Source organism: Mesocricetus auratus, unplaced genomic scaffold (genome assembly GCF_017639785.1).
Source record: "Mesocricetus auratus isolate SY011 unplaced genomic scaffold, BCM_Maur_2.0 Super-Scaffold_100691, whole genome shotgun sequence".
Lineage (NCBI taxonomy): Eukaryota > Metazoa > Chordata > Mammalia > Rodentia > Cricetidae > Mesocricetus > Mesocricetus auratus.
The window spans coordinates 12060788-12077439 of NW_024429267.1; the positions used below are offsets into that span (position 1 = coordinate 12060788).

The 16652-nt window shown below is 36.4% G+C and overlaps 1 protein-coding gene across 5 annotated transcripts in view; it reads left to right on the plus strand.

Annotated features, from left to right (window-relative positions):
- Znf280d (zinc finger protein 280D) overlaps positions 1–16294 on the plus strand; it is an 81642-nt gene extending 65348 nt beyond the window's left edge. For 2 of the 5 annotated variants that reach the window (XM_013116098.3, XM_013116097.3), the window contains 3 exons: positions 4640–4685; positions 12564–12619; positions 14425–16294. In XM_013116098.3, coding sequence (XP_012971552.1) covers positions 4640–4685; positions 12564–12619; positions 14425–15016 — 694 coding nt within the window. In that variant the 3' untranslated portion in view covers positions 15017–16294. Of the gene's footprint in view, positions 1–4639; positions 4686–6358; positions 6481–12563; positions 12620–14424 lie in introns of those variants that run through there. The other 3 variants (XM_013116100.3, XM_021229386.2, XM_040739590.1) reach the window with 3 other exon arrangements.
- Positions 16295–16652: the final 358 nt, after the last annotated feature.

The following is a 16652-nucleotide window of genomic DNA, read 5'->3' on the forward strand; positions in this document are numbered from 1 at the left end:
TTTATTTGGTTGTACCTATGATCCCAGGTGCATTTCTTCTGCCTTGGTTGACTAGCCATAGAACTGGATAAGACTCAGCTTCTCTTTCAACCCAAGGGCAGGCAACAAGTGACACATTCCTAGCATTGAGACAATAATTTATCTCCCATGTTGAGTGCAGCATTTCTGATGCATGGCAACAAAACATAACAAAGAGTTACATGGAGTAGGTCTTTTGGCAAGATTAATCTGACAGCCACACTCATGTTTTGGGGTCAGAAACTTTTTTTTTCTCCCGACATGGTCATAAGAGAGCCTAATTATCAGGAGTAGGGATTTCTGGGAAGCAATGCAGGAGGAGTGTGATGTGTAGCCCATGTGTTTAATCTGCTTTTGTGGCATCGCAGGGTTAGTACTTCAGGTTTCAGTTGCTTTTATCTGTAAGTTTAAGGCAGTTGTATAATGAAATCTTGGGATCCCAGGGTAATATCCTATATTTTATCATTGAATTGTCAGATAATTGGAAAGCTAAGAAAAATGGAGTCATCTTGTTCTTGATGTTGGTTTTGAAGTTACCTGTATAGAAGTAATGTTGGGAGTGAATGGTACCTGCATGTGGATGTCTTGCAAGCATCACAACATCTCTGTGTCCAAAACTGGATTTATCTTCTGCAGAAATGACTCATTTCCTCTGAATTTCTTATCTTAGTTAACACTCCTGTCATTGCTCTGATTAGTCAAGGCATATATTTGTGTTGGATTGTGTTTCTTTCTCCTCATATACATTTTCTGGTAGACTTAAGTTCTGTTGTTTCCAGTTAGTGTGGACACTTAACTGTCATGGTCTTCCCTGAACTGAGTGACCTCTGCTACCTCTTCTGTTTTGTCTTTTGACTTCTGTTTTATTTATGTTCTGTCCTCTGTTTCTGTGAGTTGGGTCTGTACTGTTTCAATTATGTCACTGCTATCTTGTTTCATGATACTTTTAATTTTTAAAACAGTCGGGTTTTGCTTCTTCTTGGGTTGGTCTTCTACTTTGCTAACTTCTCTTCTTCCTAAAGAGCTAATTTTCATTGTGCTCTTTTCCGTCCTTTTCCTGTCTCCTGATCATAGTGGCTCAGTCCCTTTTAACAGTGCTGGGAATCCGAGTTCAGTTTCCTCATCCTTGGGCAGACGCATCTTCCCCACTGAACCATTTCCACAGCCCTCTTTAACAGAAATCCTTACATTGAAATTTATATTTTATAAAACTGGGGAGAAGTCTTGATTTTTTTAAAAATATTATTAAAAACAAAATTTGTGGCACACCTAAAATGAACCTGAGTGTTTTTGTCTTTTGGGTCCTTCCTTGACTCATGACATATCTATAGTATGAATGAAATCTTAGAAGAGCATAGTACTATATAATTGAACCAGGATAGTCCTTTCATGATGAGCCTTGTGCTGAGTACATGATCTGTAGAAATTGAGACAGGGTATAACTTGTAGAAATTTATCAAATAGATTTCAGTGGGTTTCCATGGAGAATAAAAAATAACTTATTTGCAAATATGGTTACTGATGTTGAAATCAGTGCTTCTGTTCTTTGTCTTGAAATCTGAATGTTTGTTTAAAAACTATACTGCATTCTATAAAACAGTACACACTCACAGTCTAGCAGCAGGCCATTAGCTCAGAACTTTGAGCTTAGGAAAATGACTATATCTCAAATTACAACTATTTCAGCAAGTATCTTTAATATTTAATTTAGCTACAATTATTTTTCTATAAGTTTGAATAATGTATTAATGTGTATGTTTAAGTTTATGAATCTTAGAGTATGCTTTTGTCTAAAATCATAGTGTATTTTTCATTGATAAGTTTATAGTGATGAAATTTACAGTGTACATATCTAATTTATTTTAGAGTTGTTCTTCTGGATCCTAATGATTATTACAATTTTGTCCTATAAGGAGACTACTAGTATGGTAAAGGCACAAAACAGGATTGAGATAATAAGCCTCTTAGTGCTAGTTATTTCAGTAACTTCTTGTTTTCTTACCTGTCAGTCTCATAGCTAATGAAATGAATAGTGAAAGTCTTTCGCCAGCCTCACTTTGACCTGGTGAAATGCTAAAGATGTGTCAAATGGTATTTGCTAGCATTTTCAATAGTAGAGTAAAATGAAAAAAAAATCTTAATTTTTTTTATTTTTTTGCTTTTCGAGACAGGGTTTCTCTGTGTAGCTTTGAAGCCTATCCTGGCACTCGCTCTGTAGACCACACTGACCTGGAACTCACAGAGATCCACCTGCCTCTGCCTTCCAAGTGCTGGGCTTAAAGGCGTGCACCACCAATGCCTGGCTTAATATTTTTAAAATACTTTCTGGATGGGTCATGCAGGTTTTCAGACTGAATTTAAGAAATGGAAGTCAATTGCAATAGACAAATATTTAATTTCAAGATTTCATAAATAAAATTTTTTGCCTTTTTAAGGAACTGTTTTCTTATTTATACATAGTATTAAAGCTTTTTAAATTTTCCTATGTACTTCATTAAATCAATGAAGTTGTACTATATAATGTACATAATGTGTTTATTCATGTTTTGCTCACATTTAAATATTTAAAACTATTAAATAATCTTAACCCAAAAAAAGAATAGAAATTTAAGTTTCTCAATTTTTTAGTGCAAATTTTACTTTTTCTATTTAAATTGTTATAATATACTTCTAACATGGTGGTTCATAAAAAAGTTTATTATCCATTTTGTTATGATTTTGTAAGTACGATGTAGATAAATCATTTCTATACTTCATTTCTAATATCTAGGAAAACAATTACAGCTTTCTCGTGGTTTGGTTTTTTTTTTGTTTTTTGTTTTTTTTTTGTTTTGTTTTGTTTTGTTTTACGAGACAGGGTTTCTCTGTATTGTTTTGGAGGCTGTCGGTCCAGCCTGGCCTCGAACTCACAGAGATCCGCCTGCCTCTGCCTCCAGTTTTGTTTTTTTAATGTCACTGTGGATTAAGTGCAGATTTGTTTATGTGAAGCAGATTCTTTAGCACTTAGCTATACCCATCTGCATATACCCTGACTTTAAATTGTATCCTTACAAAGGCGGATGTATGCTAACTCCATGTTTCATTGACTGTTGGTAATTTTTAGAAAGCAGCTCCATGTGACTTGAGTTCAAGCGGAGGGGTTTCTTATTAAGGGAAAGGGATCATAAAGGGGGAAAGGAATGGGGAAGACTAGGACAGGAGTGTGGGGGGCAGACAGGGGCGAAGGAAGAAGTACAGGGCCCTTTTAAAAAGGAACAAAATAAATAGGCACAGGTGGTGCTCTTAGTGGCAGCAGCTGAGGACCGTGTTTTGCCGGAACTCCAAAGGCAGACTAGTATAGATACCTCCATACTGACACTAACCATCGAAAAGGTCATTAGGGTAATTGATAGTTCTGTTAGATATCAAAATTTTTACACATAAAATTTGTCATAATAGCTTTATGTTAAGTATATTATTCATTATATATAGATAGTTATTCTATAAAATTACAAATTTCTTAACTCTTCATGATGTATTTCAGTTTGGTTAAGTACCCTACTTAAGCATTTTAAAATCAAACTCAGTGTCCTCAAGAATTTCTATAACAAAGGTCCTTTCGAAAAACTTAATTTATTAGGTTGGTGTTTGTTTGTTTGAGGAGGGTTCTCTGTGCCTCATTGGTTGTCCTGGAATTTGCTCTGTAGACCAGGATGGTCTCGAATTCATAAAGATCTGCCTGCTCTGTCTCCTAATAAGGTGATTTTTTTTAAAAGATGATAGAGATGCCATGTGTCCTCGTTAAAATTAGAAGGTTGTAATTAACAATTTTTTAGCAGTTATGAATTTTTAAAATGTGCTTTGAATGTCAATTTTTATGAGGATTTACCCTCAAAATTCTTCTTTTTTTAGCTTTTCGAGACAGGGTTTCTCTGTGGCTTTGGAGGCTATCCTGGAACTAGCTCTTGTAGACCAGGCTGGTTTCAAATTCTCAGAGATCCGTCTGTCTCAGTCTCCCGAGTGCTGGGATTAAAGGTGTGCGCCACCAACGCCCGGCTGATTTTTTTTTTTTTACTGCCTTCAGAATAAGTTATTATAATATATATTGCAATAGGTTTATCACATTGAGTTTTGCAATAGATCAAAATCATCTTGCAGGTTTTATGCTCTAAGGTCAGTAAACATTAGTGCAAATTGCACATAAAGGTCTTTTGCTAGCTTTTCATTCTTAGAGTATTTCTTGGAAGTTGTTTTACTGATGTTTTACTTTCATTCTTTTTGTAAGTATACTTAGCAAAGAGACAATTTAAATTCTGTTGTTCCTAGAAAGGAAGGAAATACATGTCCTTTATTCTTGTTCTGGGGATCACACCAGAGGGTTCACATACGGCTTGGTGAGCACTCTACCCCTGAGCCAGGGTCCTGTCCTGAAGTACATGTCATTCATTTGCTTTGCATACCCATTCAGCCTGTTGTTTGTTCTCAGTATTTTATTTTTACGTTAAGTATTTACAACGTCTTTCAGTTCTACTGTAGGCTGTACATTGTTTTAGATTTACAATTTTAGCATGCCAGAAACCTATTTCATATTTTCTAATTGTAAGTACAATATAAAATAATCAATACTTATTTTGTTTTTAAGATTAAAAACTGAAGCTCCCACTAAGGGACAAGAATCTGTGTCTAAGGTAAAGTTTGTTTTATTTCATAACTTCATAATTTTTTTCATTTGAAAGAACTGTTGCCATGATTTTTCAAAAATTTCAACTGCAAATGAGTATCAGTAACAATTATTGCTGTTAGTAGGATGAAAATAATTGAGACTAAAAATGTCTCATTTAAAGTAAATTGTAAGGTGTTTCTTCTGTTTTGATAAAAAGATCATATATTTTGATTTGCCTATTTCTTAGTTTGCCATTGAGTGATAGTGATAAATTTGTAAGTGAAAACCCAACATCAGGAAAACCTCAGGCATTTGACACCATGAGAAATTTATATTTCCAGATGACTTAATAATTTGGGATATTTAATAAAATCAGCAAGAACATATAATACATTTTAGATACAAATATCTTCCGTGTATATTATGTTTTCAGTGTGGGTAGAAGCCCAGAATCATCATGTAAACATCACTTGCTGAACAGTCTGGCTCTTCCTGATCATCTAGAGGCAGTTTTGAGCTAGCCTTTGCTTTCTTATTGGCAGTTTGTTTTTAATCCTTTAATGTTTTTGCCCCTTTGTGAGTAGAATGAAAAGAGTCAGGTTTAAGATTTGTTTGAAGAACATTTTTTTTAAACTGTAGGAAGTGTTCTTTGGTTTAAAAGGTTTTTGCTAAAATACATTCTTTGTTGGATATGAGATTTTTTTTAATTAGCTTATTCTTAATGACTTCTGTATTTTGATTTTCAAGGAATTGGTACATTTTTACCTAAGATGCTGAATTATGTTGATACAGTGTTGCTTGCAGTGTCTGTGTTTGTCTTTTTAATGCCTGTGGGATGCTTCTTCTTGTACTCTTAATGATAATTTGAGTGCTCGCTTCAGCAGCACATATGCTAAAATAGTGATAATTTGACCCTCCATTATCATGTTTTACATTTTTATGTGTTGTAAATACAAAGAATGAACTTTTGTGCTTTATATGGTTAATCTTTGAGAATTGTTGAAAACCTAAAAATTAATTTATGTTTTTATTTTACCATTTCTAATGCTTTTCATTTCTTTGTAAACCTTTTTGTTTCTCTCTTTGACTTGAAGGCCTTACTTTCACATATCTCATGTTATACAACTTTTTGCTGTTTTTGTTTATAAAAAAAGTTTTCATTTTGGGAGATATTTTTGTTGGATAAGAAGTTTGTAATTTGTTACCTCCTGGTTCTTTTTGGTTTTTTCGAGGCAGGGTTTCTCTGTGGCTTTGGAGGCTGTCCTGGAACTTGCTTGGTAGTCCAGGCTGGTCTCGAACTTACAGAGATCCGCCTGCCTCTGCCTCCCAAGTGCTGGGATTAAAGGCGTGCGCCACCAACGCCCGGCTACCTCCTGGTTCTTAACAAGGTCTCTTATCATTTCTGTATATATAATTTGTCACTTTTCTTTTGTCTCCCTTAAAATTTTATCTTCATTTGTCAGCTGTTAGAATTTGATATGCTTAAGTCTGTTTGATTCATTATAATATATGGCTGATTTGAATCTTCTATTATTTTTGGCATTTATGCTAATTGATATTTTTTCAACTGTACCGATAGTTCCTGCTAGCTTCCAGTTTTATATCTATTAAAGCAACTTGATGTTAGCTCCTACTCTTAAATGCCTTGTTCTGATTTCCACTACCTAACTCATTCTTTTCACTTTCTTTATTTTTCAGTTTGGATTGTTTTACAATTTGGATATTCTCTGTGTCCTGACCACCCACAGTTGTACAGCTGAATTTTCAGTTGCCCCATTATATTGACAAGCCCATCAATGCTATAAAACCTTTTAGTGTTACTTGAGTATTTTCTGATTATCATTTATGACTCTCTTCTGAAATTCAGATTCTGCTCATTCATGCTGTGCCCTTTCAACTAAACCATTTAGTGCATTAGTAATTTAGACTTCTCTGGGTTGGAGAGGTGGCTCAGCTCTTGTTGAGAGTATTTGCTAGCAGATGCAGAAACCCACAACTAACCATTGGACCAAACTCCTGGAGTACAGTCAATGTGAGGGAGTAGCTATAATATGAACAAAGAAGTCAAGACCATGATGGGGAAGCCCACAGAATCAGCTGACCTGGAGCTAGTGAGAGATCACTGCCTGGGGTCTGACAGATGGGGAACCTGCATAAGACAAACTAGACTCCCTTAAAGTAGGCAACAATGGTGCGACTGGGACAATATTTGAGGCTACTGGCAGTGGATCCCTAACTCTAATGCACAAACTGACTTAGTGGAGCCCATTCTATATGAAGGGTTACCTTGCCAGCCTAGACATAGGGGTGTTGGGGGTGGAGAGGTGCCTTGGTCCTGGCTCAACAAGATGATGGGACATATTTAGTAGACTTCCTAGGGGAGGCCTTATCCTTTCCAAGGAGCAGATGGGAGGTGGGGGAAGGAGGAAGAACTGGGATTAGAATTAGTAAATTCCTGTGTCTGAATTGTGATGAATCTACTTATTTGTCTCCTGATAGTGTACCCCCTCCCTTGTTTTTCAGTTACATATTTGATTGAAAGACATGTTTAGGACTGAAGAAAACTGTCTGTGTATTATATCACTTTTTTCTGTTTTAGGCCATTCATGTGAGACTTGGGTCCATCTAGTCAGGGATTGACCTCAATTTGAGTTTTTTCATTGCCATGATTACTTCAAGGCTATACTAGACTCAATTTATTAGTAAGTCCTGATATTGCTGTAGAATTTCTTTGCTCATATACTCAGCTCTTGGCTTCTGTGAAACTGAGCCTCCTGGAGTGTCTGACTATATTCTGTTACTTGTTTATAGCAGTACCTACCACTTTTGTTAGCTTGAGTTCTTAAATTAACTCTGGGTCTTGATGTCTTGAGGGTGGGAATTTTTTTCTTTTTTCCCATAGCTGTAGTCAATCCCTGTCCATCAAGGGCAGCAGGCTTTGTTCTTCTCCTTTTCAAACATGTGAAGGTCTAAACATGAAGAAACTTTAATGAATCCAATACCAATCACATTTATTTTTTCCTGTTAGCATTCATATTTAACTAGACTAAATCATCACACTCTTAGATTTTATTTGATTTCCTGCTTTTGATGCCAGGGAAGCCACTTTTGAAATATATGAATCAGATTTCTTAAAATGCTTAAATAATTTTGTATATTGACTCTTTGTTAAGTTTTATTTTATTTATATGTGTTTGCATCTGTGTATACCCATGTGTGTGGGGACCCACAGAGGCCAGGAGGCAGATTCACAATCCCTGGAGTTACATAGAGGCATTTAAGAGCCACTCATTGTGGGTGCTGATGCTATCAGGACTCCAGACCTCTGCAAGAGCAGCAAGCACTCTGAACTGCCGAGCTTGTGGATTTCTTGGAGGGTCTTGTTACTCCCGTCAATTTTATGCAGTAACTGCTTAGCATGGTAATTTTTCTAGCAGTTATTTGTTCTCAGGGTTTAGCATAATGTCTCATGCTTTCCTGGCTTTCAGGGTTTCTACTGAGAGGTGTGACTTTGTTCTTATATGACTTTGTTGGTTTTTCCCTTAGTAGACATTAATATTATATATGTGTACTGTAACCCAGGCATTTCAACTATAATGTGACAGTTTTTTTCTTTCTGGTCTTGTCTTGGGATTCTAAACTTATCTTGAACTTGAATGTATCATTTATTCCACTTGGGACTTTTCCTGCTATAAATTCTTTGAATAGGTTTCTGTGTCTTTTGTTTATATCTCAGTTACCTATGGATTCTTAGGTTTGGTCTCTTGTTCATATCCCAGAGGTATTGAAATTTGTATAAAGCTTGTTATCTTTTACGTTCCTTTTTCTTTTAGTGATATCTGAATGCAGTATTTCCTCCCTTGTTTTCCACCCTTGATATTCTTTCCTCTGTTTGATCTAGTGTATTTGTGATAAGTTGCATTGTGTTTCTTTATTATGTTTTTAATGCCTTGCTTTCTAATGTTTCTTGTGTTTCTGAGTTGTTGCTAGTGTGTCTGTTGGGATGGATAGCTTTCCCAGTTTTATTCGGAAGTAAGCAGCCTTCTCTTTGAGGGCTCAGTATGTAGTACTACCTCAAGGAAAGAAAATAAACTGCCTTAACAGCAAACAAAACCAGACCTGAAAATATAATTTAAATCAACTAAAACCAACTACTATGCCACCAATAACTAATAGAAAATATAATGGTACAGGCCAGCAAGGTGTCTTAGGAGGTAAAGGCGCTTGCCACCAAGCCCAAATGACCTAAGTTTGGTTCATGGATCAGACTCCTGCAAATTGTCCTCTGACTTGAATGCATCATGATACACACATGCATGCACATACCCGCAAATAAACAATGAAATAAAATAATAGGAATGGTGTTGATAGGCTTTGAAGCTAGAAATTATAGACAGTTAATAAGAATAAACAAAATTAAAGAATCAGTCAGGTAAAGGAGTAAATGAAAAATTGACAGGTAAAAGGATAAATAAAAAAGCAGTAGGCTTAAGTCAAAGGAAAAAATCAAGAAGAATATAAAAAAGAAGCAAAAAGCACAAAATTAGGGAATCTAATTGCACAGTAAAAATAAAGATGTAATAAATATAACTATGTGTTGTTGTAAAAGGAGGAGGAAAAAAGAACAGAATGCAATAAAAATGACAGGTTTTTCAAAGGGTGAAGAATTTTAGAACCTTCGTTCTGGATCTTTTGACACGTGGTGTGGACCTTGAATGCCTTCTCTTTTCCACTATTCTGTCCTGAGCCCAGTATTGCCCAGCACTTCATTCCTTCTTTGTGCACTAGAAACCACTGCTTTGCCTCAGTTTTGTGGACGGTAGGTGAAGCAGGTTCTTACTTCCTCCAGAGATTTTCCAGCTTGAGTGTACTTTTCTTGATGAGCATCCAAGTCAAGGAATGAATTCTGCCAAGGGCATAAAAAACTAGAGGAAGCAATCAAACTGATATGTGCTGAAGAGATCTGAGGGAACCCAATAGTTTCAGATCTTGCATAGCATTGGACCGCCCTGGGGGTGGGAAGACAGGCCATACATTTCTCATTCTTGCTAGCATCAGACCTCACATAGCAAGAACGCAACTCTAGAGTCTGAGCCAGCCACAGGCAGAGGACAATCACCTCCCCAGTAATTGCAGATTGCCAAACTTGTCATGGGGAGAGGGGCCACTGACCTTTGGCCCTTTCTAACATGAGCCCTCTGCTGCCTAAACTGCTTAGCATGTCCATCTTTCACCCCCTTTTCTGTGGTAGTGTCTCCCTACACCCTGACTTGTGATTGTCCCTCTCAAGATGACTTTATTGTCATGCAATATGGGGTATAGTAAGTGGATTTCTTTTCCAGTACTGTTCTACCACACAGGAAGAGTTATTATCCTACCAATTACCCTACTGGACTTAAGGCTTGTGAGAATTGTGGGCTTATGCTGTGACTAGGCAATCCTGTCTTCAACAAGATTCCTGCTTGCCTGGCTTTGTGGGTATAGCGTCTTCCTTCCCTGAGGGATGTGCTGGTACTGGGGCATGTGTGCTCCTGTCGCTAATGTAGCCATTTGTGTCTCCAGCACTACAGCTATCCATCTTTCTAATTACTAATGTTTTGCCTCTTCCTCTCTTTAGAATAAAATCTAATTGTCATTTGTGGAGTCATGTGTAGGTTGCTTCTAGAATTTTGCCATTTTTAATCCAGATATCCTATATTATATTTTGAATAGATCTTTTATCAGTGAGTAAATTTTGTACTGCTTATTTGAAAAATTTTGGTTCACTGAGTTAGATCTACAGAATGTTGACAAGCATTGGATAATATCAGTCTCATTCATTAATACTGGCACTAAGTTTATTTGTGATGCATAGGAGTTTTCCAGAAGTACGAGTTTTTTGCTTGTTTTTTATTGCTAGCAATAAATACATGATTTTCCCCCTTCATATGACAAACTCACCTTACTATAAAAATATCTACTCAATATCAAAATATGCATAGTCTGACTTTTATTTTTTTTAAAAAAAGTGATGTTCTATTTGGGGGGGATGTCTGTGATAAGCTCACAATTTGTTTGTAGACCCTGGTGCTTTGAACATATGCACAGAACATTAACAAGACATGAGTTCAGAGATTGAAACCTAAGGCTGTGGTATGTAGCTCTCAGTAGAGCTCCACCCTAAAGTGCCCATAGCCATGGGTTGATCCTCAGCACTGTAATAATAGTAAGTTATCTCTGTTTGTGTGTGTGTGGTACAGTTGGGGTGCTTTTGTCTTGATTTATTTTGTAGTGCCAGTATTTTTATTCTCCACGGCTCTTGTATTACACTGAGTTGTGACTTCACTTCCTAAAAAACTGATATGGATTCCTTGGATGTCTGTGAGTCACACTTTTAGACCCACTGATATAAATTTTAATGTGAGCTTGCCTCCTGGATTTGTGTACATATTGTGCATGGATATTGTTTAGACTCCATTGTAGTGAAGTTAGATATGCTGTGCTGAGCTGAAGGATTCTAAGAAGAGATTTTTCTCACAGTCCTTATAGGAAATATTTCTTTGGGACTGATTATTTTCTACAAAGAGAAATCCAGGTCTTTCTTGTTTTTGTTTGTTTTCTCAGTCCCTCATGCTGACATTTGCTATTCCTGGTACTCACAAGTCTTGACTAGGTAATTCGGAGAGCTGACCGTTGGTCTCTGTGGTCAGGTCTCTGTGTACATTGGAAAAAGAGCAGTTGGACTGCCAGCAGTTCCTGTGCTTCAGTTCTCCCTTTCACATGTTCTACATTAGACTAGGTTTCTCTAAAAACAGTCCTCCGTCCAGAGTGACTCACGTCTTGCATTGCCCTGCTGCAGGCATCTCATTGTCACCTCTAGTCATCTTAGTCTTTTCTGCTACTTCAGCCACTCTCCAGCTTCTAAAACCTTGTTGAAATGCATGTTTGGTATTTTGCTTTTTATGAATGAAAGTCTGTTATTTCTAGGCTCTAATTTTAGCAGAATTGGGGGAGAATAAGGATTTAATTTTGTGTGACTAGGCCATTACTGACATCATAGTATTGAGTCAATCTGCTGTGGGTTTAGAGCAAGACCTAGACTTATCTCTGACACTTTCTATGTTGCTTGGCCTTTTGGCTTTCTCCAGTTAACTCTCATTTGTACAGATCATTTGTGATCTCTCACCTGTGTACTAAATGAAACTAAATTTAGTGTTCTTCATGCACTAACACAGCATATGTGCTTGGAAAGTGGTGGTTGTTCAGGAATGCTGAGCGGCTTCCTGTATACAGAGTTTTTTTGTTTTTGTATTCCTTCTCAGCATTTGAAATAAGCAAAATATTTCTATTTTGACTTGACAGAATTATCAGAATCTTTTATCATAATTATTAAATATTAAATAAAAATTTCAAAGGTGTTTTTTCCTAAGTATCTGCATTTTATATAAGATTATTGGATGCATCATCTTGTTATTTATATTCAGCTGCAACTAGTATTCCGCTCAAGGAACTTTGGTCCACATTTGAAAACCTTCGTGAGGCAAATAGACAACATCTCATTATGTAGTCTTTAGTGACCTGGAACTCACTCCGTAGACCATGCTGGCCTCGAACTCACAGAGATCTGTCTGCCTCTGCCTCCTGAGCAGGGGTTAAAGATGTAAGCCACTACATTCAGCTGAGAAATAGCTCTTAGTAAAATTGGTACTGCTTCTTAACTTTGATTCAGAACTTTTTTGTTATGGATTTGAAAAAATGCCTATTGTATATTACATGAATTACTCTAGTGTACACTTAAGATCGGAAAGGTCATTTTCTGTTCCTTTAGTGTGTTAGCTTGTACACTTAAGTTCCTCCTATCCAGGATATTTAGTGATAATAATACTTAAGTTTAGCCATGAATGTAAAAATGTTATTGTTTCAGGAAACAGCAAGACATAATACAGCTGAAGGAGAAACAGGAGCATCACATTCTGAAGGGTAAGAAAGAATAAGGAACAAACACATCTCTTGGTCAAGTTTACTGAAATAAATTAATACTTGACCTAAATTATATTTTACTAGCAACTGGCAAAAAGTTATTTGAATTTTTGTATGTGATACTGCTTTAGTAATGACTTTTAATTGAAATTTCAAACTTAACAAAATAATATTCATGGTTTTCTTAAAAGTATTTATTATAAGTAAAATGCTAACATTAAATATTATGTTTATTAAATGGTTACCTCTTAAATGACAACAGTTATAAGCTATTATAGATTATAAGGTTAGACAGTTTAGTATGTAATTTTCTCATTTTTATATTTTATAGTAGGTTACTTGCTAATCTGATGAGAATAATCTTCTTCCCTCCCAAAAAAGTAAACTATTGAGTAAAGGTCTTATCAAGATGTTGTTAGCACAAGCCGGGCGTTGGTGGCACACTCCTTTAATCCCAGCACTCAGGAGGCAAAGGCAGGCGAATCTCTGTGAGTTCGAGGCCAGCCTGGTCTACAGAACAAGTTCCCAGGACAGTCTTCAAAACAATACAGAGAAACCCTCTCTTGGAAAAAAAAATGTTGTTAGGGCTTTTACTCATAAAACAATCTTGCATCCTTGTACCTTTGTCCTACAGTTCTGAGCAGTGAAGTTGAACAAATGTCATCTTAGGCAGTTAGGGAAATAAATGCATCATCTGTACATTACTCAGATTTCCTATGAATTATAGTCTGTCCAATATGATCTGAACAAAAAAATTAATTTTACATATATGAAAGGAGGATAAGGGTGGGATTTACTTATGACCAGTGAACACAAGAAAATAAGCTCAGAGTGAGTAATTGGATTTAATTAAGATGGTTGGATGTAAAAATCAGAATCATAACTGCAAGATATAACAAAAAATCCTTCACAATAACAACACAGATGAGACATGCATGGAGACAAGCAGATGTTTGCTAAGACCATTTTCCAAATGAAGTTTTTCATTATTCAACATTTACTTGAAGATCTCAATGGGGCATGGTTTGGAAGCCTTTAGAATTGCCCCAAGATCAGTCTAAATGCAGATCAATAGCACAAAGTAAATTGCAAAGAAATAGACTTGTATGCTCAGGGGTTTCATAGTAGATGGCACCTGAGGTCTTTACTGGGGTGGACACTCAGCACACTGAGTAAGAGTCTAAATCTAAATAAACTTAAGCAAGAATATATGGCGATTTATTTGTGTATCTACACATTTTATTATTCATTTAATTATTCCAGTTTACAAACCAAGATCAGAGAAAACATACCTAAATATGTATGTAGCTGAAATTGTACTCATGCATGTATGTATTCTTTGCTTGTTTTCGAATATATGAGGTTATCAAAAATCAGGGAAGTGTTTGTGAGTGCTGATTTGATTTTATATAAGAAAGACATTTGATTTCATATAGGATAGCATAGAGTATATAAAACATAAAAGAAATTAATTTTTCCATCGATTTTACTTATTGTTAAAGACATTTAAATTTGACCTAGACACAGGCAGGGCTTTCAGCAAACAACAGCAGTCACAGCTGTGACCAAGGTAGCTGGTAGGCACTCAGGTTCCAAGTTCCTTTTGATTTGTGCCTTCAGTATTTATTATAATTTTGCTAGCAAACAACTGTCTCCCAAGTTGTGAGAGAATAGCCAAGGCTCAGAGCCTTATATCTGTTTGGGTAGGTCTTTTAGCGTGTTTTACTTCTTGGAGTATGCCTGTGTTTTGATAGCCTTGAGTTAGATGGTTTTATGATTGGATAATAAACGGTTTTATTTTTCAGTAAGCAGGATAAAGCTCCTTCATCAGAAGGCAGCGTTGGGCGTGATGCAAGTGTATGTGAAGCTGCAGCAGCAGCAAACTGTGAAGGAAACGTAGCAGTTTCAGATACAGAAAATGAAGGCAGTTCCAAGAACATCTTCAGTCATGGTTCAGATGCTGGAGCAGATAGTATGGGAAAGGAAGAACAGACACAACACACCTGTCAGGAAATGGAACCGAAGGTGCACCGGAGTTCAGAACACACGAATTCATGTGATCAGAGTAAAGAGCACAACTCCCCTGCAGCTGAGTTTTCTTCAGAGACTGGGCAGAATTCCCAGTTAATGTCAGGGGTTGCCGGCATTGACCAGTTTCTGAGGCAAAGAGAAAAACCTGAATCTGTGAGTTCTGATGCTAGTGAGCAAGGCAGTGTTGGTTTGGAACCTTTGATGCCATCAGAGGTACTCGAGTTTGAAGCCACAGAGATGCTTCATAAGGGTGATAATTCTTCAGCTAATTCCAATGACACGGTGTCTGATGAAACAGGTGGCAGTCCTGGAGGAAGTAGAGCGGAGACAGCAGTAGACCTGGCAGAAGGAAAGGAAAGAAGCTGAAGTGATGTAGTCACTCCCAGTTTAGTTCCCAACAGAAGCACTTAGAGCGTTGCTGTCCAGTGAGCTCCAGAGTGCCCTGGTAGAGGCCAGCAGTGGGAGAGCTGAGGGAGGTCTTTCCTACGCTTCACCTGTGTGTTCAATCTCACTAAGTCAGTTTGCCAGTAATAGCATGGTTAGTATGAATTCTGAAGCTTTTAAAAACCTGAACAACTTTAGTGAAAACTATGTTTGCCATCCAAAGGTCTCTTATAGCACTTTTCGAAAAAATCTTGTTCACCAGTATGAAATTATTGTAAGAATATTACATATGTTAATCAGACTTTTCAAACTTTCGTTAGTCCTGAACTTAAAATCCTTATCACCTGTATATTCCTTTTAGTAAACTTAAAGGAAGAGATTTGAAACCATGCATATTTTGAAAATACCTTTAAACTGCCCATCAATTGTTACTGTTAATGAAGGCTTTATTATTTTTTTTAATATGATCCTGGTAATGAAGCATGCTTAGAGTGCTAAATTGACCTGTTGAGAATCTGGATGAATATAAACTCAAGTTTGGATTTATTATAACATTCCAGTCCGTCAGAAGCATGCAAACAGAATCTTAGAATCTGTGCACCTCCATACAAGTGTTAGCCTGCCAGGCTGTCAGCTTACCTTTATAAAACTTTCAGTGAAAGTGAAATTATGAAAATATAAGTTTATATTTGTGCTTTTAGTCAGTGTATAAGCTGTGCAGAACCCCACCCCGCCCCTGTGGGCTAGTTGTATAAAGTAGAAATTTGTTACTGAAACCCTTGTAGCTACTATGCTTTTAATATTATTTCAATGATTTTTAGCAATAGACCCATAAAAATGATCTGGAAGCCAAACCAAAGTATGGTAGAGTATAGGTGAAAAGCATTGGAGTGAAAACATGCTTTGGCATATTCTCTACCATGTTTAAGGGAATTTCCTTAATTATAAAGGTAGAAACTTCAAATGGGACCCTAGAGCAGATTTAAAAAAAAAAAATTGGTCATGGAAAGTAGCCTAATTTATCCATAAATCAGCTACTAAATTGACTTTTCAGATATAGAAATGAATATAACAAACAATAATTTGCTTTGAAGTACTAATAAATTTTTATTTTAAATGCTGTATTTTTACTTCTTAAAATGTGCTTTTAATTCTTAAACTGTTTCACTGAATGTTAAATGTTTTCAACGCCTGTTAAAATTCTGTTGTATATAGTAGTTTTTGAGTAAATATTTGCAATAAAAACTTGTCTTTGGATAATTTTATTTTCAGACCACTGCTTGGTCAGCCTGTCTTTGGCTGTTATTGTGTCATATGCTGTAGAGCTTTGTACTGCAGGCTCCATTCTGTGTGCTTTACTGACACAAGATAGAGAACTGAAAATACAAGGGACACACTGCTAATAGTACGCAGAGTACTTCTTTCACATCAAGAGATCAACTTAAAAGAGGTTAAATAGGAAAAAAAGAATTGTTTATTTACTATCTGAAGAGAGCTGCTATTTTCTTCTTTTCTGCTTCCAAGACAAGTTGTAACACAAATCAACTACGGGGAATTGCTTTAGAAGAGCCAGGGCATAGAAGGAAGTTTGTATGAAGCCCACTTTCTCAGTAGCACT